Source organism: Dipteris shenzhenensis, chromosome 16 (assembly GCF_047967505.1).
Source record: "Dipteris shenzhenensis isolate YYH24624 ecotype China chromosome 16, Dip_SZ_1.0, whole genome shotgun sequence".
NCBI lineage: Eukaryota > Viridiplantae > Streptophyta > Polypodiopsida > Gleicheniales > Dipteridaceae > Dipteris > Dipteris shenzhenensis.
In genome coordinates, this window is record NC_141611.1 from 8,505,620 (window position 1) to 8,531,209 (window position 25,590).

The 25,590-nt window shown below is 41.5% G+C and overlaps 1 protein-coding gene across 2 annotated transcripts; it reads right to left on the reverse strand.

The window, feature by feature from the left end:
* Nucleotides 1–832: 832 nt before the first annotated feature.
* Nucleotides 833–2,820, reverse strand: LOC147892503 (uncharacterized). Of its 2 annotated transcripts, none has more exons than XM_087387481.1 (2): nucleotides 2,579–2,820; nucleotides 833–2,367 (listed from the first exon to the last, which is right to left on the reverse strand). In XM_087387481.1, the coding sequence occupies exons 1-2, from the start codon at nucleotides 2,756–2,758 to the stop codon at nucleotides 1,072–1,074; spliced, it is 1,476 nt and encodes a 491-aa protein (XP_087243607.1). In that variant the 5' UTR covers nucleotides 2,759–2,820; the 3' UTR covers nucleotides 833–1,071. The 2 variants fall into 2 exon arrangements, with proteins under 2 accessions (XP_087243607.1, XP_087243606.1); XM_087387480.1 differs by having other exon boundaries at nucleotides 833–2,370.
* Between the last annotated feature and the right edge of the window lie 22,770 nt (nucleotides 2,821–25,590).

Genomic DNA, 25,590 nt, shown 5'->3' on the forward strand with positions numbered 1-25,590 from the left:
TTTCTTGCATCTTGCCCTTTGTTTGGACTAGTGCTTTTGGTGGGGATTCTCCTGCAGTTGTTGTTACTGGTGGAGGGGTGGTCGGTGGTATTTTTGGGGTGGATGCTTCAGATATAACAGTTTATGATGTAGTCTCAGGCAAGAGTTTGTTTGATGTTGTTGATGAATTCTCAAAGGTTCTGTTGAAGACGTAGATGGTTCTGCACGTGTATTTCTGGTGGGGACATGGTCATTGCGTTCGAGGTGTGGATTTTAGTGGTTTCCAAGAACTCTCAAGAGTGCCCCAATGCTCTTTTCATAAGTGTAATTTTGAGAAAGAGGCCATCCTGTTGGTACAAAAATTGCATGAACAGAAAAATGCACTATCTCCAAACAAAATCGAGAGTGGAATTTCCTTTTCATTCACGAGTGATCTCCTGATGTACAGTATACAGGCTAAACGTTTAGACATGAGTCTGGACTGCTCCAGAAGAGCAAGGCTCACAGATGTGTTCAATGTATATTTAAAAGCAGACTTTAATCTAAGGAATACTCCTATAATCACATTGGTATCAGAACACTTCAATAAAGACATGCATGTATGAGAGCCACAGCATGACCGAAAACAAAGCAGGCAATCTAAATTTGGCAAAACAAAAACCTTGTGATTTTAAGAGCAGTTCTCGTGCATCTCTGCCACAATTTGAATAAACCTAACAGTAAAATAGGCATTGGAGCCCGAATCATATATTCACAATGGAAAACGCGACTCTTCTCATACAAAGCAAGAACACACAATCAAGGACAACTCTCATCATACCAGCAAGAAAACAGACAATAAAAAAGCGCGATGTTCTTGAACATTTTTTACAGCCAAAGTGATTGTGAAAGATAGGATTTTCTTTGTACAAATTTCGTCAAACAGTTCCAATGTCGAGCACAAGGTGAAACTATAATGCACTCGCCCTGCCACCTTTGGTACTAAGCATACGACATCTTTTGGTAAACCTTTTGGAGTCAAGGTGGCAAAATAAGTCCCCCCTGGCTCACTTAAAGTCTGAGATGGTAGCATTGACCCTCCCTATGTTAGGCTTACCTGCTTGCCTGACTACCTGCACCCAAAGTTCTAGTCACATAGTCAAAGAAATTTCCGTTTTTTCCATTAAAGCCTGAAATAACCCTATAAATCCTACCTATGGTGAGCTGCTGCGAGCCAATAATGTCCAGCAAGTGCTTGAAAGAACTGGCTACATGGGAATCACCAAATGTGGAGTAGTCCAAGGAGACATTCGCCAATGCACTGGCACAGACTTGTTGCAGGAACTTGAAGTGCCTCTCACCGCCAAACACTCCACATCCCCAATGGGAGGTGGCAATCTTTGTGGTACCTCCCTCGGAAGCTGCAGCAAAGGCAAGATAAGCCTTGTTCAAATCCCTATCCACCTTAGCTTTGGTGAAATGCATGACAGGGGTTGCATCTACGGCCAGAATGTCATGCACTCTCAGAGCTGGATAAAAGCCTTCAAATGTGAAATTGTATGAGTATCCTTTGTACTGGGAAAATCTCCTCACGTTTCTTATGATTATAATCTCTGTGTCTTGCAGTTCTTCGCTGATCAGAATGCCCACAAATGCCTCAGGGCAAGTACTGAACAGGATCTCCTCCTGAGTGGCAGAGGGTAAGATCCTATGAATGTGCAAGGCTTTGTTTGCAAAGTCCATAAAACCCATCGCATCTGAGTTCTCCATTCTTTCTGTGTGCACCCTGATATGTCCCACATCGATCTTAACATCAAGAGAAGCCCAATCTGGGCAGGATTCATACAGCCTGTGCCGCTCAAAGCATACTACTTCTTCGGCCTGCAAGTCTACAGCCTGTGCGAAATACGCAAGTAAGCACAGAATCCGCTGCTCCGCAACCTTGTCTTTAGAATTATAAAGGGCTAGCAAGCTGATATCTCCAAAGAACCTATTCTCCAATATCATCTTATCTTTCAAGGACAGAGTGTTCAAGAAAAATGCATTAGCTAAAACAACTCGTATTCTTTGCCTGGTCAAATGCACTTTCCCAACACAACCGGCCTCCAACAGTGTGATGTCCCCATCTGCGTCTTCATGCATCAAAGCCCACTTATATATATGGGGAAGCAAATCCCTGAAGAATGTGAAATCTGATCGCCTTGTTTCGTGCATATAGCGCTCAAATGATAGGATCGCATCGTGAAGGGCACCAAAACTGTAATAGGAAGAATCTGCTGCTCCATCATGAACTCTTTTAAGAAGGATTCCTTTGAGAGAAGCAAAATCGGCGGGCGCTTGATCCGTCAGATTGAGCTGCGTCTCTTTCTTGGAGTATACAAAAGAAAATGTATTCCGTTTGTGTTCCTTCTGCTAGATGAACAGAATCAGAGAGACAAGACAACATTTACTTGACAAACTGGTTATGCAAATCCACCCTCAAGTTCAGAATATATCATAAGTGCAATGTTTTCTGGGATTTCAACTTCGCAAGTGCACAATTTCTACGTGAGCGCAACAAGATGCTTCAAAAGTCAATAGCTGCAGAACAAGAAGCGATCGAGAAGGGCAGGAAACTTACAGTCGAGCGTATTGCCGGGTCCATGCAAGATATGAAGAAGCGACGGCTAATTGCTGCGGGATATAACAATTTGGAGCGGCAACTTTTGACAGGATCGACAAGAGGCCAGTAGTGAAGCATGACACCTCCTGTTGACAAGTAATATACAACTAGCATTTTAGAACTGAGGATTAGCCACATGCTATGAGGGAAATGCCTCGGGTCCGCATTTCCCTCTAGGTAGTGGTTGGGAACCGGCTCGCTGTTGGCCACATCCCAACGGGAATTGCCGACCTCAGGCATTTTCCCAGGTTGGCGGCGCCAACTGATTGACACGTGTCGGTTGGGACTTTCAATTTTCGGTTGGTTTGGTTAGTCGGACTGTTAGTTGTCCGCTGTGTACAAGTTGCGCATGGGTTTTTGAATGGCGGTAGTTCAGTTTGTCAGTGTTTTGTGATTGCTTGATGCTGTTAGTGGGTCCACGTGTCTTGTGTGTGGTTAGGTGTTTGCTCTGGTGTTGCCGCATGTGCTTTTTTACTTAGCCAGCATATGAAACTCTGAAATCCTATAAAGACACGTGACACATTCTAAGCCATTAGATCAACGGGCCTATTATTACTTGGCCAGCACTAGAACGTTTCAACACATTCTAAAATCGTGTGAAACCATGTGGTGCATTGTAAGCCGTTAGATTTAACCCTTAGATTTCAGATCTGCAGTTTCCAAAAATAACGCACTTACAGAAATAACATTGTTTTTTCGCTTTTCAATGTACCTTCCATCATGCTAATAAAAAAACATAGAATCGTTAGATCTTACTACATAATAAGCTGCTTTGCAGAACTCCCAGCAGTTCGTTTAGTTCGTTGACGTTTCGCTTCTTTCACTGTTCGGGAACGAAGCTGCTCCTTCATTGATTGCTAAACTTGGGCTCTTCTCCAAAGGTACTATAGGACCTGCTCGTTTACAACCAGTTGGTTGTGGCTACCCCAGGTGCTTCTCAGCTTCTCTCTCCAAACTTAAACCTTCTCTTGCAGGCTACTCGAGCTGCTATCCGTCCCCAACTGTTCGCTTAAGGTTTTATACGTTTGTTGTTCTTCTTATCCGCACAAGGGGAGGTGATTGATTTTAGATGTTCTCGATGTGCAAGAGGTAAGATATGGAAAAAAGCATACCCTTTTCCACTACATTGCACACCTCCTTGTTTCAAATGCCAAGTCTTCCCTGCCCCAGCCTCACAATGACCTGCACATAAATTATCTAGAGGCAAAATAAAACCAGCCTGTCTTTCAATTAGTCCGGTCCACTGGTTTCATTGCCCGTAGAGGCTTATTAAAAATATGGTGATCGCTCTTGGTCATGAGAAAGCCAATTTGCCGTATGTGCAATTGCGTGCAAGGTGCAACCTTCAATTCGTGGTTACTGATTCAAGATGCAGCTCGCATCTTGATCTAGGACCTACTCTTTGCATGCTGGTTCACGGCTTACAATTGCGATGAGTAATTCACTCTTTTGTGTGGATTTAGAAGGTGCTTTATGGCCAAAGCGTGATATTAGCTTTGGAAGGAAGAAAGTCCTCATCTCTCGTTGAAAATCATCTTCACGAAATCTGTTGTGATGTAGAGTTCCAAGAACTTCCAAATATTTTGACAGCTAAATTCTGGACTGGACCTAGCAAAGGCTATTGGACTTTTGTGATTAGGCTATGGACGTTTGCATTCATGGCGTTTGACCTAGTGGAACGATTGTTGTTGTTCCATCGTTGGATTATTTGGATTACAATTGGAAGCAGAGGCTTCGAGATGCAATAGAGAGGACTACGCCAGAAGCTTCAACACTACAGACAAGTTGTTGTTGGAAACATGCAAGAGGGGTATCTAAATGATTAGGTGAAATATAAAATTATGGAGGATGTAAGTATAAGCTTACGTAGATTTCCTAGTTTGAACTCCAATTCTATCACAGGTTTCCTACTTTGCACTCTGCCATCACTGAACTTTTACCAACGTAAGCGTGTGCCTTTGAATCCACTCTTCCAGCCCTTCCACAATGCCTCCACCAAAGGTCTACCTAGACCTTTGTCAGCTCTGGTTTATATGAAGTCTCCTTTCCCTTCGCTACGTGTAAGCGTTGGTCTTCATGAGAGGTTTGTCTCATAGAGATTTTGAGTGTTTCTCATAGGCAGGCTCGGAAGAAACTAAAATTCTTCCATGACTTGTCTTTCCACCTGTCTACGACAAGCCCAAGCTTCCACTCTTCCCATGCCCATATCATCTTCTTGCTTCCAATTATGTAAGTGGTGACCTGCAAAATCAGAAGAACAAGGGAAAACATAAAGAGGCGAGACAAATTTCACTTTGGAGGAAACAAACGAATTTAAACAAATCAAGCCTGCGTCCATGTGAAGAGGAATGGGTTGAAAGATCAGGCAAGCAAAGAATGGAGACGGTGCATGCAAGAGCAGGAAGAGAGAAAAGGGGGACTATGTCAGGAGGATGACAAAGGAGAGCATACTGGTTGTTGTTCATGGCGAAGAGGCACATCGTATAAAGAAACTTTCTATTCGTTGAATTGTAGATGTTGATGCGATAGAAACTGGGAGCTGTGGGATTGGGGATGAGGATGATGATGAGGAGATCACCAAGAGATGGCATGTCTAGAAGGTACTTGTTGCAATTTGGATTTTGGGTGCATGTGGGATTGGTCGACTGTCGATCAATGTAGAAGACGGCAGTAATGTTTGACTCCTTGCAAAAATCTTCACTACCACAAAGATGTATCGCTTTAGAAAGTGATAGTAGAAGCTATTTGTGACCATACATAGCAAGGAGATAGACCAGCTAAGCTTAATAGTGGTAACGCAAGACAAGCTACGCTCAACAAAAGAGAAAGAGACAAACGAGTTGTAGGATGCCATATGACACCAACGAATTGTGTTGGTAGTTAGGGATTGGGTTCTGTGTGATATAGAGAACCTTGCTTTGTCATTGGCACGACCACAAGTTCTATCTTCTCATATTTTTAGGTTGTAGACATTGCATTTCAAGCACGGCCATCCTATCGGACATGAACGAGATCAACATGACTACAAGAATCCTCGACCTCAAGACAGAGCTCTACAACATGCACAGGTAAGAGCAAAGTAGGCTTCTTCTTCCTTTGCACTGGGATTGTGCCCTGGTTGGTGATTGTATACTTTGTTATTATGGAGGTGCTTACTGGCCATACTTTTTAGTTCCATAGCTTCATTTATGACTGCAACTACACAAAAGAACCAGGAAAAAATACGAAGACTAATACTTCTAGTTTGGTGATGCTTTACCATTTAGTGTACCTTTTGAAGAATATATTAGTGCTCAAATGGCACATGGGATTCGCAGGTGCTGCTAAATGAATGTATATGTTCTCTTCTTTATAATTCCTTTCTTTTAGATGGGTTGTTAAAGAATGTGTTACTTCCATCTGCTTTGGGGTATCCCCGTAAGGGTTTGCTCAAATAGCACATGGGGTTCATGTGATAGGGTATATGTCTGAAACTATGTTTCCATGCTGAAGTCTCCTTGAATATCTTGTAACAGGATTGCTACATCTTCAATCTGCTTTGAGGTATCCCTACAAGGGTTTTCTCAAATGGCACATGGGGTTTGTAGGTGTTGGCCAATCAATGTGTCTGTTCTCTTCGTAGTAGTTCTTGCCTTTTAAATCGTCTATTAGAGAATGCGTGTTAGTTCCATCTGTGTTGGGGTATCCTCGGAAGGGTTTACTGAAATGGCACATGGGATTTGTCATTCATGCGTGTATAAGGGAATATGTGCGACGGTTAAATATACTTTTTAAGTATAGGTAGAATTCGTGGCACATGGCGCTCAATAGTGATGACATGCTTGGTTTTCTTCCAATGGTTTTTCGAAGCTTTACGTGCTGATGTGTCCTTCAATAACATGTAAGAATATGCATGTACCTTCCATATGCTTTGGGGTATTCCTACAAAGGTTTGCTCAAATGACACATGGTATTTGCAGGTATTCGCCAATATGTTCTCTTCTCCGTAGTTCTTTTCACATGACTAAATAGTTGATGTTTCAATTATATATTATTGGCAGGCAGTGTGAATCCCATAGCAAATAAGCGGAGCGAATCAGGTGACCAAATTGGCACAGCAGACCTTGCACGTAAGTATGCTATTACACCAATCCATGTTTTTTGCACAATGCATCGAAATTATGATGTGCTCTTACATACTACGTCTCCAACACTAGAGACGATTTTTTACTAAACGGGAAAGGGCACATTTCCCTATGATTATCATTTTACGAAGAGAGTTGTACTGACTCTTCGCCATACATTATGTATGGCTTTATTTTTTTTCTCTCTCATGCCACCTTTTACACACTCCCATGTTCTTCTGCATGCATTGCCATTTATAAGTCTTTAACATTGCCCACCAAGTCATCTGATTACTCGCAGTTTTGTTTGTATTTGATAGGGTTGACAAGTTTAATACGAGCCAATTCACAACTTCGATACGAGCCCATTGTTGGATGAAATATATTTTTTGAGAGGTACGCATCATAGAATCTCTTACATATCTTGTAATGCAAATATGATGTTCTTACGAAAGAAAAGAAACAAACCTTCCCAACTTGGATATTATAAATTTTTATACCAAGGGATTATACGCTTCACTTCCATCTATTTTGTCAAGCTTTAATGACTGTTATCCGAATGATTTTTTCTTGGTATAGAATGTAAAAACTTTAGCCATATACATACATAGTAAAAACATGATGTCGTTCTAGATATAGTTACAATGAATGAGAACAGACATTCTGTGACACGGCGGCAATGCGTTCCCTCCCTCGAAGCTCCAACAACTACATGCAGGAAGAATCATAGAACCCTCCATGAGAGGAGATCAATAGCAAAGCAAAATGATTTGATATCTGAAAAACTCTCCCTAAGGCCCTCCTCTTCATCATGGCCCATGATCGAACAAGCGCTCGGTCAATTGATGTCTGACTGCACATCAATATTCTCATCGATAGACATTTGCGGAATATGCGGCGCTACATCACTACATGTGAAGCAACATAAATCTATGGTCCTAAATTCTGCCAACATTTCAACCCACGTGGCAACATTGAGCAACATTATTCTAATTGATGCTTGTGAGGAATCAGGTATCGACGTAACATGCACGCCATGCCACAGTTGCTCATGAAATACACAGCGCTCTGCATATGTGGTTCAACTGCTACCAGATTACATGCGTCAATTGTTTACTAAGCATGGTAGACATATTAGTTTCAGTAATGTCCACAACGAATGCAATTGCCAAAGGCATGCTCGACCGGAGATCGTTGTTGGGCAATCCATTGATTTCGTGGGGATGAAACCAACAATAGATGCAACTTGTACAAGAGATGCTAGCAACTGAGCTCTCGGACATTCTGGCATACAACATAATAAATAACCCGATTGTGCAGAAATACAAAACAATGGCTGAGCGTCCAAATCTTAGGATAGGCATGTGCATCTTGCCTCCCGAAACTATTGCAAGCATTTTATAAGTACACGAAGAGTCAATGCCATTTGAGTTGATGTCAATAGCAGAATCAAAGTCGGAACTATCAAAACTGCAGAACGTGGTAGAACCGGCAAGCTTTTCAAACCAAGGACACGCAAGAGTTTGGATCAATACAACTACGAGCCATAGAAATGCTATCCAAGAGAGTGGCATCGTTCCAAGTGAATGGCCTTTGGGCAACCAACAGTGGTTGCTCTGACATGACAATACAGGTTGTAGTGTTCCCTTTCCTGTTTCCATTTGCACATGGTAACTACGAAGGGTCCATTCAATTCGCTAAGTACATCAAATTAAGAATAAGCACATTTTTCTCAATCTACACATTGTACAAGCTGTACATGCTAATCATGTACCAATTGAAGCAGGCAATCATGATCGCAAATAGCAACAACATGATGTGTTTGTTGCAGCATGACATTAATCAGTTCAAGAAGAGCAATCGAGATGTTGTTGGTTAAGATGCAATCAAGCATGTGTTACAATACAACATGCCATCAACTATGCCCAAAACACCATCATGGCATCGAAGGCAATTGAAGGATCTAATAGCAATGGTTGACGCTTGGGGTCTTCTGGACTTCTTCTTGACATTTACTGCTCTGCAGACGAGGTATTAGATACTCGATGGTAAGAAATCACCACTACAGAGAGCATCGCGAAAAAGCACAACACACGTTCCTCCTGGAAAGATTGCCCGGTTGAATGCACGACCATTTTTCATACACGATTCCACTTATTCATGCGCAAATACATACTACCATCAAATGGTCTTCTAGACCATATCGAGCACCACGTTGTTTGACACAAAATACAAAACAAGGGATCCCTGCATGCACATCTCATACTATGGTTCATCAAGATGATTGTGCACGAGTAACAAATGAGATTGCTACGTACATTCCCAGACAAGATGACGCATGGCCTCAGACTACAACACTGCGTAATCTAGTACTATCAAAACAACTACATATTTTTCGAAGAAGCTACTACATAGGACCGGCACACCACTCATGCAAGTATGGATTTCCGTTTGACATACAGCTGACGGTCCTAGATCCCCACATACAAAGATGGCTTTACTTTCATCCTATGTTCGAGCATTGAAATGTCATTCCTTACCATCCAGTATTGTTGCTCCTATGGGGAGCCCACATGAACATACAGCACGTGAGGAGCTCTGCGATATCACACTACCTTCTCAAATATGCAATGAAGGTAGAGCCCATGATGGGAAAGTTAAACATTCGTCCAAAGGATGCAGCACAATTGGGGTTGCAAAATCTCGGCACTTTGAAATTGAAACTTATAGTAGCAAGCATCTTATCAAAACCAGTGTCACTGACAGAGCCTGTGCTCAATTGCTTGTAGATCCCAAATAATCACAAGGAACAAGTCCGTTCACTATGTTGACTCGTCTCCTCCTGCATTGCGTCAACAAATGATCTCAAGAAACAACGATGTGGTCATGCATCCAGTGGACCTCTATTGTGGAAGGCCCACATGCCTTGAAGATACCATGTTCTACAAGTATCACAGAACATACATGACCCATAGACCAAATCAAAATGTTTGTAACAAGATGATACGTCTCGCATCTGATCTCACAAAACAAGATGGTCTTATTGACCGCGTCAACTGGAGTAGCAGCAATACGATTAAGTAGTATCGCCACAATAGTGCACTACCGATTCAAGATTCCCATCCGTAGTAATCAATACCCATTATACATCCACAAGACGGATGAGTGGCACAATGCTATCAAGGAAGCCGATGCAATTATCATTGACGAAATGTCCATGCTAACAAGGATGACTTTCGATCTAGTGGTCTAGCAAATAGTGAACGTCAACAACAACACATTACTCAACCCATTCAACCAAAATTTAGTGATACAATTTGGCGACCTGGCCCAACTACCGCCCGTGTGTAGACATCAGGTGGAATTATACGCTCCATGCCATTTGACATCATCATTGCATTGGGCACATGGACATATGTATCACATGAATTTCTCCGTGCGTCACGCACAAGACTATTGTTATTGGCCTTCCTCCACTCAATCAAACAGAGAAAGCCTACAGAGCTGGAGATCACAAAATGTCTTGGCCAATGCATTATCAATGAAGAAGAGGCTCTTCAATTCATTGACAAAATCACAACCATTATATGCATGCACGACATACCTTTTCAGGAGGATCACCCAACATAGGAGGAACCCACTGAAAAAAATGGCATGCGATTTTGCTACTCATCATTTGATGAGAATTTTAAAGTCAAATTTTTGGAAACTTCTAATAACGTAGATAAAGCTCACACATTGGAATAGTATTACATCAATAAAAACGGTACCATTGGACCGTTAGGATACAATACTCTCGACAACCATCTTGCACGGTCTCCAAAGTATTATTTTTTAAAAAGAAGAAAACTACTATGAATAAAACAGTCTATCTTTTTAAGAAATGGTCACATCGTAATTATGCATTGCTCGAGTTCTAGAATTTGAAAACTACTTATCTCTTCATGAAACTAACGAGTTAGATTCCTTGCATCTCCCATAAATACGTTACAAGTGCTTTCACGTATCCTACTTACAATATCCACATCTATCCACTGTTTGGCTCGTAACTCTTACTCGCCCATCCTGGCCAAGCATACTAGTTAACTATGCTCACACTAGCCGATATACTTGCAACGCCGGTGCTTCTTTGCTCCTGACAAAGCCCTGGCTCTTGAATATAGCATCATTGTCCCCTCCATTGACTCTTCTCCCCCTCCCTCTCCCTTTGATCGTCCCTCTCCTCTCCCTCATCTCCTCTTGGTTTCTTGCAGCTACCAATTCCAGTCGCCTCTTGGCCTTTGCAGCTCTAAATCGGATACCTCCGACTTTCTCATTTGATTCTTATTCGTGCACTTCTTCTTAATGCTTTCCGAGCTTTGCAAGTACTTCCTTTATTGTTTGTTGTTGTATTCCAGTTTGCTCCTCCTACTTTTCGCAATCGAACGTTCCACAATAGAAATTCATTTCTCTGGGAGGAATTGATGACATCGCTGAAGAGCAATGTACTTGCTTCCATTGGGTCGCCAGTGGAAGATGATGATTTAGTTTCTGTGACCTTGAATGGCCTATCCCCATAGAATCACTGTGTAATGAGCATTGTCTTCAAATTCTATCCACATGTGCCTTCACTTTAAGGAAAGTACATTTTGCACATCCAATGTTTGGATTCAAGCAAAACATATTCAGGCATCCTCTTCAAACCGCAATCCCTTATTGAACAAGAGTTATAGTGTTTGTCATCAAAACTCTTTTAGCATAAAATATTCATTTTTTTGGTCTTCCAAACTTTATGGTAAAAGAAACATTAGCGCAGGCTGGGAGCTTTTGGAATCGAAGGAGCTTGACGACTACGCAGGTCTAGAGATTCATGGAGGATAGCGGAGGTCATGTATGAGTAGGAGGACTTTGCGAGCTCAGAGGGAGCGATGGAGGTCTCTTGTTCTGCGCATTGGAGTATCTTGAATGATAGAGAGAGCTGCTGGAAGGAAGAAGATGATGGTGGGCATGGGAGTTTTAAGCTTCTTGGCTGGCTGAGGAGAAGACCTTAGATGATAATTCTCGTAGGGGTGGTGAGAGAACCGTGAGCGACTGAAGGTCTTGGGAAGAAGCATGTTCGGTGGGCAGGAGGACTATGGAAAGAGAGCTATTTGGGAGGCCAAAGCGACTGTGGGAGGGTGTATACATCGGGTCCAAGAGAGAAGACTGATTGGGCTAGAAGCCTTCTGATAGAAGAGGTGGTCGCATGGGAAGAAGACAGAGTTGTATGCAAGGAAGGCAACAGTGGTGACTCTGTTCACGTGATGGGAGTGGGATATCGAGTGTAGAGGCTTGGAGGACTCAAACGACAGAGGATGTTTGTGTTTAGAGAGCAAGCTTTGAGAAGCTGCTAGCTAATAGTGTACTGATTGAAGGAGTGGGCTGAGAGAATGGGGTGGACACGGCATGTATAGAAGCTGGAGTACCTTGGTTTGAGAAATCATGAGCTGCAACAAGAATGTGGTTGAGCTTGCATGAGATTAAAGAGGCCGAAGTCTTTGCTTGAGGTGTCTTTTGTGTGGGCTTGTACATGGTTGACTATGAGCTATTGCTTAGTAAAATGGCGGGCTGCATCATTTCTGGTACTTGATGCTGATCTCGGGAAGACATGATAAGATGTCTGACTTCTGACCATGGCCATTTTGTGGGTTGATGTCTTGAAGAGTCAAGAAGATAGTCTTCATGTACATTGTGGGTTGGATGCATTTGAAGCTGAATGTTTTCTGAGTTATTAAAGCAAGAATTCCACTTGTCTTGAACTGTGTAGTCCATTGGGTTTTTGTTTGAGGTTGTCTGCCTCTGGAGAAAATGTATCCAAGTGTGAGTTGTCTTAGGAGGTCTATAGAGAGAAGAATGTTGAATGGATGCCTTTTGCTTTGTGATTGTGTTGTTCGGGTGTTTTAAACGTGGATGAGGGTGGCTGTGAAGGTGGATTAGGCTCTACTGCTTTTGTCCATCCACCGACTTGTAAGCATTCAACAACTCTTCTTTTCTCTCTTGGCTTTCCTCATCTTCACCATTTTTTTCAATATAGCTTCTAGCCACCGCCATATCCTTTACAAAAATTTAACTCGTTCGCATAAGAAGTACGTGATTAAAAGAAGCGAAAAAGAAAGCTAAGGATATTCACCTCTTCTACTGAGTTCAAATCAAGCAGCCATGTGCGTAACATATCCTCCTCGAATGATTTTCCCTTCAGTGGTCCATACAAAAGAGATCTAAGACAGAATTTGAGTTCAGTAAAGAAGTTGGGTAGTAACTAGTCATTGTCTTAGAGGGAAAGTGGGAGAAGGAGAGTGAGGTAGCAATAGCGAGGGATGCATAGTGAGCTGCCCCTCCTTCAAGAGTGATAGAAAGTGAGGGAAGACGTAAAGTGAAAGACAAATACAAGTTAATCAGAAGGACTAGGTGGAGAGTTCACATCAAGTCAATTCAAAAGTTATTGCAAAAGTCACAGGATCAAGAGGTAGAAACCCCTGCCACATACATCATAGCAAAATGGAGTAGCAGAACGCAAGATGCACGTCATCTGCGAAATGGGCAGGAGTATGATGAAAGGGAAAGATTTGCCAAAGGCTTTCTGGGCTGAAGCATGTAACACGGCAGTTTACATTTTGAATCGTATTTTGGGGACCAGTTACATTAGCCCAAAAATAGCGTTGAAATGCTTAAAAATGGTCCAATTAGAGAAGATGCTACTCATGCAAGGAAAAGAACATAACGTCGATTGTTGTTTGACACTGCAAACAACTCTAAACGTTTTGTTGGATATTGTTTCAAAAACTTGGCTTTGGGAGACCTATACCATTGCCAGTCATGAACATGAGAAAAGGATCGATAAAAGACCGGCATTTGAATGGCTTGTTTTGGAGCTCGAAGCTCCTCTCTAGAAGAATTGCAAGCAGGGATCACAACCTAAGGTTAGGAAGATGAATAGAAATGAGGCAAACAAGAATGCTAGACCCTCATTCTAGAGGAATTCCAATGTCGAGAATCATTTTGAGCAGAAGGAGAGATAGTGTATGACCATCACAGTGGTAGTGAAGGAGACAAAGAGAGATCAGGGACAAAGCATAGAAATTGGGACGTAAGAAAGGGTGAAGGTGCAGTGCAGAAAGTTGACATCTATGTTGCCGACACAGGAGGGGAGATGGCAACATGGGATGAAAGAGTAGCGAGCTTAGTCAAAAGAGAAGAGCTGCAAAAGGAGCTCCATGTGGTTTTGTCGAAGGAGAGAACCAAAAGAGAAGAAACATGCCCAAAAACATTGAATGTTCAAGCACAGAAGCCTGAAGACATTCAAATTTGTCTATGCCTCTTGACAGACATTTGAGCGGGTGCAGCAAAATGCCATGCTCAAGTCCCTTCTAGTAGTGAGCCCATAGTGAGGAGGCTCCAAGAGCCCTTGAGGATGAGCAAATCAAAGACCAATCAAGGTGGTTTCTTCCACAACCATACCTATAGAGACAATTTCATTATGCACAGGGCTCCTTGGCTTTAATGTCTTTGCAATGATACAATCTTTGCAGATAGTCCCACCTTTTCTTCAATCGTGCATGAGAACTTATTCACCAAGAAGGAAACACTTGCATAGACCCAATATCCTATAGCTAGGATGCACCACCACATCATTCTTGTGGATGCAAACAGTCCTAGCTTGGGCATCCTAAACTCATATGTAGCATTGATCATGGTATTAGCTTAGTGGTTGAGCAAGAAGATGCGAAGGACAATTTTGAGGAGACTCACAAGCTATAGATAAAGGTGACCTATTCTTCAAAGGAAGGACAACCACGTCTAGATGTAGCCCATATATGAGAGTTGAAAGAAGAAGGCACCCACTTCAATTTTCTCTCTGAAATTGTAGAGCAAGAATTTCGAAAGCTCTGACGATGGAAGCAACTTCCCTTGCATGACATTCCAGAGCTCTTAAGATAGACCCCTGACAAGCAAGTCACTTTCTCTCCTACAATGCTTAGTCTCAAAAAGATGCCACAACAGTAGGATCCTTCCCTTGCCCAATTTTGTAATCGCATGAGCTATATCACACCTTATGGCACCAACATGAGATATTTTGATTCTGTGTACACTGGTAGGGTGTAAGTCTTACACTTACCTATGCACTGTCCATTCAGCTTCCTCTCTCTTTACAATTGGTTAATGCTCATAGGTAGAGCCATATCTTAATATTCATATGAATATGATGGTTGCACTTAGTAATCTCATCATACATATGTCAACACCTTCCTTTTTCTATCACAAAATATGTAACTATAGTTCTATTGCCCCCCGAGTCTTGCTAGTCAAGTGCTCCATGGGCTTCTTTAGTTACTCATCCAACTAGTATTATATGTTTTTATCTAAATTGATTGTTCCTCTAGTTATTTCTACCAACTTATTTTGACATTCAATCACTGCTCTGAGATGGCTGGCCCACCAACGTGATCCTTGGAATGGGATCCTCCTCTAGCTATATCAGACTTTGGCCATCTCGCTGGGATCTTGTTCCTAGTTTACCCCCTCTACCAATATTAGATTTTTGCCATCTTCTCATTGGACCATAAACGAGCGTCGTCGTAAAAATTTTAGGCATTTTCATATTGTAATTTTAGGCATTGTCATATTGTAATTTTTGAACATTTTATTGTTATAACATATTAGTGAGTTCGACTGCCTTTTTAGAAATTGAAATTCAATCATCTTTATTAATTTGCACGTATTATCAATCCAATAACAAGTAAATAAAGTGAACTTGGCAACCAAAAAGATGCATTTGATATTCCACGTAAGTATGAGATTTCAAGATTTCTTTATTTTTGTGCAACACTGGATATGCTCTCCCATGTGCTACACTGCCAACACTTGTGTTGACCTTTTGCCAAATAGGGGAAAGGCACATTCCATTATTTTTATAAATTTTTGAAGAGAGTTATGCCGACTCTCTGCCATACGTTATGTATGGATTTTATTTTATTTTTCCCATTTCGCCCTGTCTTTCTCATCCTTGTGCATGGATTCTAATGAGCACCTTCTTCTCATGCGCATTTATATTACTTTACCATTCCATGCCAAACCTACTAATCCTTTTTGTTTTTGTTTCTTTTTGCTAGAGTTTGCAAATTTGATACAAACATCATACTTTGGACAAATATATTCTTCAAAAGGTACACATACCACAACCTTTTACCTATGTTACAATTCAAATGGATGTTATAAAAAAAAGTTTTAAACATTTGAAGATATACATTAAATGAGATTGTATTCATCATGTCAATTATCAGCCACATTGAACACTAGAAGATACACATTAAATAAGATTGTATTCATCATGTCACGCTTTCCTATTGGACTTTCACACATCTACAACCATATTTTTAGTACAAAACACTACCCATACCACTCATGTCTGATACCGTCAATAGGATTTGTATGCATGTTTACATCTGATCTGGCCAAGCATTCTAGTTTGTTGGATGGTTCGTTCATTTTGTTGAGAGGCTCTTTGAATGTTCCTCGTTTTCTATGAGCTTGTGGTTTTGATGTTCGGCTGCTTGATTCATTGTCGATTTGTGTAGAAGGGGGTCCATGTGAGCTATTGATGGACGTTTGTCGAAGTGTGTGTGTGGGAGGATGTATGTCGAGAGCTCGTGCTTGACCTACTTGGTGCAACACATCCAACACTAGATGTGCTCTCCCATGTGTTACACCACCAACACTGGTGGTGATCTTTTGCCAAATGGGGGAAAGGCACATTCCCCTATTATTATTAACTTTTTGGAGAGAGTTATGCTGACTCTCCACCATACGTTATGTATGGATTATTATTTTTTTTCCCCTTTCCCCTTGTCTTTCTCGTCCTTGTGCATGGATTCTAGCACCTTCTTCTCATGCAACCTTTATATTACTTTAGCAATCCATGCCAAACCTACTAATTCTTTTTGTTTTTGTTTGTTTTTGCTAGAGTTTGCAAATTTGATACAAACATCATACTTTGGACAAATATATTCTTCAAAAGGTACACATATTACAACCTTTTACCTATGTTACAAATTCAAATGGATGTTATTAAAAAAAAGGTTTAAACATTAGAAGATATACATGAAATGAGATTGTATTCATCATGTCAATTATAAAAAACATTGAACATTGGAAGATACACATCAAATGAGATTTTATTCATCATGTCATGCTTTCCTATTGGACTTTCACACATCTACAACTATATTTTTAGTAAAGAACACTACCCATACCACTCATGTCTTATCCTGCCAATAGGGTTTGTGTGCATGTTTACATCCGATCTGGCCAAGCATTCTAGTTTGTTGGATGGTTTCGTTCATTTCGTTGAGTGGCTCTTTAAATGTTCCTCATTTTCTGTGAGCTTGTGGTTTTGTTGTTCGGCTTCTTGATTCATTGTCAATTTGTGTGGAAGAGCTTCTGTGCAAGCTGTTGATGGACGTTTGTCAAAGTGTGCATGTGGGAGGATGTATGTCAAGGCTCGTGCTTGATCTACTTGGTTTTGTAAGAGTTTTCATGATGGATGCGGTGGTAGAAGGGCCTTCTTTCTTGCTAGGGTTGAGTTAGGTTGATGTGTCTGCTGATGTTTCCATACACTCCGTTCGAGGTGTTTGTGGTGTTGGTGTTCATGTCATAGGTTTGGCCATTTTGGGTAGTGACTTGGTCATTTGCTTGGGTGACAAGGAGGATGTTTTTTTTTTGGGGGAAAGAAAAGTAATTTGTCTTTACTGCTTTATATCATGTGATACATCAAAAAGATAGAACCAAAGCTGTTTGTTGTGGCTAAAAGAGCCCTTACATCTTGAAGAAAAACAAAAGTATAAACTCCTAAAAAGGTCTAGAGTGTCTTTTCAAAGATGAAATGAAAAGCTAGAAGTTTCTTCCTTGGAATTTAAGAAGGTAGCAGAAGTGTTTGTGGAGTGTCCCTGAGCAATAGTAGTGTCTGTAGAATATCCTTGAGTAGTAGCAAGGCCCTAGAGAGGGCCAATAGACATAGAGGACACCTGGGTGAGATCAACAAGGATAGGAGTGAGCTAAGCCAAAAATCCAGAACCAAGGGTCTAAATGTTGGATCTAGGAGAGGCATCTTGAGGCTGTGTTGATGGGTCCACAGCCACAGAGGGGGAGTTGATGGAGAGGCAACCAACAATAGAGGTAGAATGAAAGGGACCAGTAGCATCAAAAGAGAGGGAGCTTTGCTGAAGAGGCATGGGCCGTCAAGGCTAATGGGGGTCCCGCTTGATTAATCGATTGGGGAAGGACCCTCGGGAATCGACATTGGGAGGTGTCATGGTTTCTCCATCTATAGCAATGTGCGCAGTAGAGCGCTTGCCTTACCCTAAGGTGAGGGAACTCATTGGAGGGATGATTGTCATTGCATACCCCGCACCACATGTGCTTTCTCCTTGGAAACAAATGGGGTTTACTCGGTGTCTCCTTAGAGGTCCATGAATTCCACTACTGACCCAGTTGATTTAGCAAGTTTGAGGCCAACTCACTCATATCCAAGCCCTTGGGCTCGTGGTTCTCCTTCTTGGTAGGTTTCAGACTAAAAGGCCTTACCGATTGTGATATGTCTGATGGGGTTATAGTTTTGTCATGAACGACCTTATCCATCATGTAATCACTAATACGGATAGCCACCTTGCTATTGCAGAGTTCGAAGGAAGTGGGATTCATAACCGTTAAGTGGTCATGCCCTAATCGAGGTGTTTGATCCTAGCGATGTAGTCCCGGAGAGATTCCTTGTCATTCTGTTTCACACCATATAGCTGGTTAATTAGGCTCCACTTATGTCCATTGGGGAAGAACCCTACAATGAATGCTTGTAGGGCCATATCTTTCACGTGAAGGGCCATATACCAGTGGCTTGCCTTGCCATCCAGACCAAGGCCAAATGGATTAACCATTTGTAGATCTCTGGGAACACCAAAGGCTTCGCATATTTGCTCAAATTGCTCCATGTGGGAGACCATATCTCCTTCCCCAAGGAATTTAGTCATCAACTTGGAGATGGATATGGGTCAACTCCTTGAGGGATTGGTGATCCCTTGCTGGAAATACGGGTGCAGTCGAGGTTGGGGCGACCCCCCTTCCTAGTGCATTCACCAAGATGCACATTGCCTCATCATATAGCACCATTTGGGAAGCTAGTGGAGGTGGCATCATTGTGGGCCTTATGGGTCGTAGAGGTAGTCTCAAGCCTAGCCTTGGTGGTGAGTTCCACTAGGTTATCTGTACTAGCATTGGGGCTGAAAAGCCTGCTCCCTCATACATTGGATCTGCAGCTGCGGGAGTGAATTGTTGGACTCTAGGAGGGAGCCGGTCACTAGCATCTGCATGGAGGTTCCCTACATTGGACGAGAAGGTGGAACTTGTAGGGCTACGTAGCCAACAACCCTGCAAAGTCCCTCATCTATGGGTCTTCATCCTCCATGCGTTCCAAATCAAGATGCCTCATGAAGGTTGTGGGACCTGAGTCCACAAAGGCAGTCCCAGTCCCTATCTGTGGCTCAAGGGCCGATTGTTGCTGGCCTCCCCTTTCCACGGACATACTAGCAAAGGGGTTCTCCATGCCTACTTAATCCATTCGGCCCACTCATCCAAGCATGTTGAGCTTCCTATGATAAAAAATGATTTCCAGTAGAAAATGATAGTTTTCACTTTTTTCCCATCCACACACACACTTCTTCACTCATTCCTCTCCTACAACTCCATTATCAAAGCTCCAAATTAATCTTGAAACAATGAGCAATGGGTAAATGATGAGAGAAGGTAAGTGAAATCCAAAAGCATACCTTGAGCTCCCCGATAGCGGTGCCCAAGATGTGGTCTCAACGGTGACTCACATGTCGTGGGGATCTTGAAGGAATGCGGTGGAGCCTCCACTCCAAGCTACTACTTGTGAGAGCAATGCAAAGCATGAACTATCCGCATGTGTCACTCAAGCGGCTCTCGATTTGTTACAATGTGTTTCCACAAGAGAAAGAGGGAAGGGGGAGAAGGGAGAGGAGAGGGAGAAGGGGAGAAGAGAGGGGAGAAGGGAGGTAGAAGGAGGAGGGAAGGAGAGAGTGAAGGGGGATGCACAACTCCACTACAAGGGAAACAAGAGAATGCCCAAAGATACTCTTGAAAGAGAAGAGGGAGCTTGTATTCCAAACTTTTGCATACAATAATGAAGACCAAAGTCAACCATTTGGTCTTTTATACAAGTCACCTTTTGAAGGGAGGGCTAACCTTTTCCTTTTTGCACTCTCCCTCTCTTTACATTTACAAGGCTCTTGGGCCCATATGGTGCTAAGGCATCTTATCCATCCTTTCCTTCCCTCTTTTTATTATAGCTCTTGCTGTTACGCTTCTCCGTGTGTCAAAAATAGCACTTGTGACAAGCATCCTCCACGAACTAGCAACTTTTGTGACATAGCTAGAAGAATGGAAAACAACATCGAAACGAATTGAATACTAGATGACTGTAATGTCTCCTCTCATCCTCCTCTCATCATTAGAACATGGTCCATTGTGCCATATCCTTCAGGGACATGTATAGTGGTAGAGTCAAACATGTTATGGGAGATACCAGTGGCATAAAACAAAACAAGGTTAAGACGAGATGGATTTTGAATGGCTTGCAAAGGATAAAAATCATGTCCAGACGTGAATGACAATGGTTTCTTACAGAAAGATGTCTTCCCTGAAGTATTGCAAAACAAAGACATAGCTTCTGATTGGGGTTTATAGAGTGCACAAACTACTACAGTCCTATTGGCATTGTAGTGATGAAGGAAATGTAAGGGGTTTGTAGAACAACAAAAAGAATGGTAATGCAAAAGCCAACATATACTAATGTTTATCAACAATCTGAGAAAACCTCACCAAGATCAGCAATGGCTAGAGCCATCAATGAGACAAATGCAAAAGACCACTCAAGGGCCAATTCATAGCAAAAGGTTACACCATGACCTTCGTCTAACAGAACCCAGATCATTATCAAAAGAGAGGATGTCTAATATAGAGAAGTAGCAATCGATTCAAGTATAGGAAAAGAAAGAGGTCGTTTGAAGTAAAAGAGAGGAGGTCTAATATAGAGAAGTAGCAATCGATTCAAGTATAGGAAAAGAAAAAGGTCTGAAGTAAACTAACGAAGAGGATCGGGAAAAGAAAGAGCACTAAAGAAATTTAGCAAGGTTGAATGACATATGGCATAAACAAAAAATGAAGTTACCCATGTGCGCTCGTGGAGGATTGATCCCTATATGTTACCCAAAGTCTAAGACACTCCATTATGACCACCATCCTTGATGTGAATGTGGTTGTATCATCTCTATACAAAGCCTAACACATATAAGGAAACTTCACATATATTTGAAGTAAAAACTCCAAACCCAAATCCCTAGATTTTGCATAGATACTCACAGAAAGCAGATAAAGGAGAGGGAGATGAACTCACGGTAAAGGTGCAGAATGGCAAGATCATGATGGAAAAGACAAGGGGAGACAAAGAAGGAAGGTCAAAAGAAAGAAGAGATTTGAAATTGGGTTCTAGATAAGAGGAGGTGAAAGGGAACTCGAAAGTTAAGAAGACGGAAGAGGGAAACATGGGAGATCAAAGGAGGGTAGTAGTTGGATGAAAGGGTATAATTTCAAGAGATTTGGGCCAATTCTAGTTGAGAAAATATGTTGGTAAGTTTGGATACAATTCAAAAACGTGATAGAGAATTAAGGGAACAAGTGGGAGAGTTGCATAAGAATTTGGACTATTTGAATGAAAAAATGGAAGAATGATGTCACATCCTAGCCTCCACACCAACCAAATTTTATATTCAAATTTACTCTTCCATATCTCCACTCTATAGGGCCCCTTTTTTAGTCCAAACTTGCCTTCATTCTCTCTGAGTCATTAGGGTCTACAAGTGATGGGTAGGGCATTATGGAGTGACCAAGGCCTACTCGCTTCTTCTTGAATAGCTCATGAGGTGTTTCATGAGAGAGGGGTGTGGGTTTTGTATGGTAGTATCCATGCCATCATATGATACAAACTCCTCATCACCCAAGTCCTCAAACAATTCCTCTTTTGGTACTAGCATGGTCTTATTACACATCCTCCATGTCTTGAGATGGATGTCATAGTACCCTTTTCTTCTAGTTCTTGCAAACAAGATTGAAAGACAAGGAGGACCCATTCTTAATAGCTATAGTTCTAAACTCTTTCGCATATCCAACTATAAATGATGCATTGATCATCATATTTGTAGAAGGTAGTTTTGGTAGACTTTTTGGTAAAACAACATTAGCTCCTTGGAGACATCACTATGAACACTGCTACATTTGATGCAACATTGATTGGAATCCTTGGCATATTTGAAAATGATGACCTTCTTAGAGTCAATCAACTAACTACTCCCAATAGCTGTTGGTGTAAACCCTTTCACATCAATGATACATTTATCTTCATGTTTGTAGAAGGTACTTTTGCTAGACTTTGTGATGAAACAACATTAGCTCCTTGTAGACATCACTATGGTGGACACTACTACATCGGATGTGACATTGATTGAGATCCTTGGCATCTTTGAAAATGATGAACCTCTTAGAGTCAATGAACTACTCCCACCTTAACAATTTAGGATCACTTCTTGAAGTTCACAAGACGTGGAAGTCTCAAGGGAGAGGAAAGAGAAGGGACCAAGATATAAATAACAAGGGTGGCACAAACAAGAAACATGCGAGAAAGAGGAGCTAGAAATGGCAACATACTTTATTTCTTTTTTTTTTTGTTGCAAGCCATTTGCATTATATACAAGAAACTATAAAATTGTCCCCTAAAAAAGAGGGGACAAGTAGTGACAACATCAAAAGATCTCATTATAGGACAAAAAAGCAAGATACTCCAGATCCTATGCATGTAGGCAGTCAAATGATTGCAGTAGAAAGCATGGAAGAATTTGTTGCATGTGGAGCCTGATCTTTTTTTTCACGGATTGTTTTTTGCCATGCTTTGGATGCAGGTGTGCTTATACCCATTCCATGAAGGGGGGTAGGGGGCGGGGCAATGCCCCCCCCCCCCAGGACATTGCCAGGGGTTTCAAAGGGTGTTTTCTTCTCATACAACTATTTGGTAGAAGAAATTTTGATGTCTAAAAATGTCAAAGCACAATGAGTATGGTGATTTAAAACAAGCAATTGAGAGTGCACCTAGTCCACAAAGAAGGATTTATATAAAAAGAAGCAATAGTATCATCATGGAAATCTTTGGCATGCAAGAACAAAATATGCAATTTGGAAGGAGCAAGCTATTTCGCATCTAGACAAGTACATGTACCTTATGGTTGATGGGATGGATCAAAGTACAATAACACTACCTTGGGTTTTTGCCACTCCACCTAAGCTACAATGAAAACACTTTTAAAGATGCATTTGTCCAGAGTATTAGTGCATGGATTTGAAGTTTTTTGTAGAAAAATGGATCGATTCCTTGCATCCACATGATAGCAATCAAATTGTGAAATCCATTATGTAGGCAATTCATGGTGTACACCTATCATCAATTTTGACGATACAAGTTGATAATTGCTTGTGAGAGAATAAGAATGTCTTCAAGTTCTCATTTTTCTTAATGCTAGTTTGTCATTGAATCTTCACTAAGATTGAAATTGGATTTTTGTATGTTGGGCATACATATGAGGGTATTGATTATGTGTGTAGCACACTCAATAGACATAAAATGAAAGCATGTGGAGACAATACATGAGTTGATAATGAGATATGGGAGACAAATTGGTGGCTGCAAGGAAAGTATATTATGATCCAATGTTTTAGGGTTCAATACCAATATTGCTACTGCTTTCATCACTCAAAAAATAAAGAAACTTCTAGCAGACAACTCATAAACATTCGATAGTATTGCACCGGATCTTGAATGCTATGATAACACTATAGATTGCGTTAAATATCATCATTGAAACATAATGAAAAAGTTGACAATGTTATTGAATTGTAGAGAATAGATCAAATGGATACGCAAAGAGTAATAGACATCTTGATAATCTTATAGCAATAGCCCAAATCATTGATTGCAACATCAACCACACAACACCTCATTCCTATTCTCATACCCATGCGTAGATCTAAAGAGGTACCCCTAACAGATGGTGACCCTTCATGTCTGTAAGCACTAAATATATGGAAGTAATACTAAGATATTATCCATAGAGCATTAGATGCCATTACAGAACACTGCAAAAATATTCAGTCACTACAAAAAACACAACTTTTGCCTCACAAGGGCAAATCTGCAAAACTGATGAAAGTGGTATTTGACCACACAATTACTTCCTAGTGACAATTTTGCATCAATAGGCAATAAAAATGATTCTTTCACTCCCAATATCTCTGTGCATAGGCATATGATGCAATTTCTGCGGCAACTGTTCACCGAACTTGCAGAACAGTGGTCGCACAGCAAAAACAGGGCACCTTTCTGAGTGCTTGCAAAAAACTTCCACCACCAAAACCGGCCCTGAAATGGCCTCGAATCAAAAAAATAATATCACCAAGGGCTTCACCCTTGCCGTAGCATATACTACCCTATCGTTGCACCGCGAAGGACATCCCAATAAGAGACAGTGCACTCTTGCACTTTTTGAATGTGCTACCTGTAGAGATTTGCTCCCAAACTCGAAAAAGGAAAGCAACACTGATCCTCTTACCCAGACACTGGGAACTTGGTTTGCTTTCTTGAGCTCCTTACCACGAACTGAGCTCTAATACCATGTGAAGAGAGTGGGAGAGAAGTAAGGAGTCTCACTTGCAGCTTCCTCACATACACAATGGGGGAATATACACAAAGGTGGAGGCTGAAAACATTTTCCTCTTCTTAGTTGTGAAAGCCAAAAGAACTCTCTCTAAGTACAAAAGGAATAGATGAACCCTATATGTGGGTCTCAAACCAAACTCAGCCAACCTAGGTGGCATACTAACTGAGCCACTAACTAGAGTACATAAAGATAGCTGTCATGCAGCCATTATTCATGGGCGGTGTACCAACTGCATCTATAGCTAACAAGTCAGTGACAAATGCACAACGGTCACCCTAGCTTATCATGAGTGGAGCTCGATATCTCAACACACGAATGCCTAGAGCTCACAATTTCGAACATTTCACCTTTTTAGAGAAGAGCGATCCGAGCTAACCATGAAAAGCTATGGCCCAGGAAGAGTTTAGGGTTTGACCCTAACCCTACACCCATTCCTATAAAAACCCACTCCACCCCCTCATTCTTCTTCTTTCACATCTAGCCTCCATCCTCTTCCCCATTCTGAGCCCTATGTAAGATCCTCTTCCCTCTCCATCGACCACCACCCTACTCCCATCCTCACACGGTGAGTTATTTCGAGCCCTTCTCATGCAGCGATAACCTAGCCATCCACCCACCATCCATTCGCCCTCACAATCATGTTAGTATGCCACCTTAGTTAGTTGAGTTTGGTTTGAGACCCACATATAGGGTTCTTCTATTTCTTTGTACTAGAGTTCTTTTGGCTTTCACAACTAAGAAGAGGAAAACTGTTTTCAACCTCTACTTTTGTGTGTATTCCCCCATTGTGTATGTGAGAAAGCCGCAAGTGAGACTCCTTCCTTCTCTCCCACTATCTTTACATGATATCCGAGCCTGGTTCATGGTAAGGAGCTCAAGAAAGCAAACCAAGTTCATGGTGTCCTGGTAAGAGGACCAGTGTTGCTTTCCTTTTTCGAGTTTGGGAGCAAATCTCTATAGGTAGCACAGCCAAAAAGTGCAAGAGTGCATTGTCTCAGATTGAGACGCCCTTCGTGGT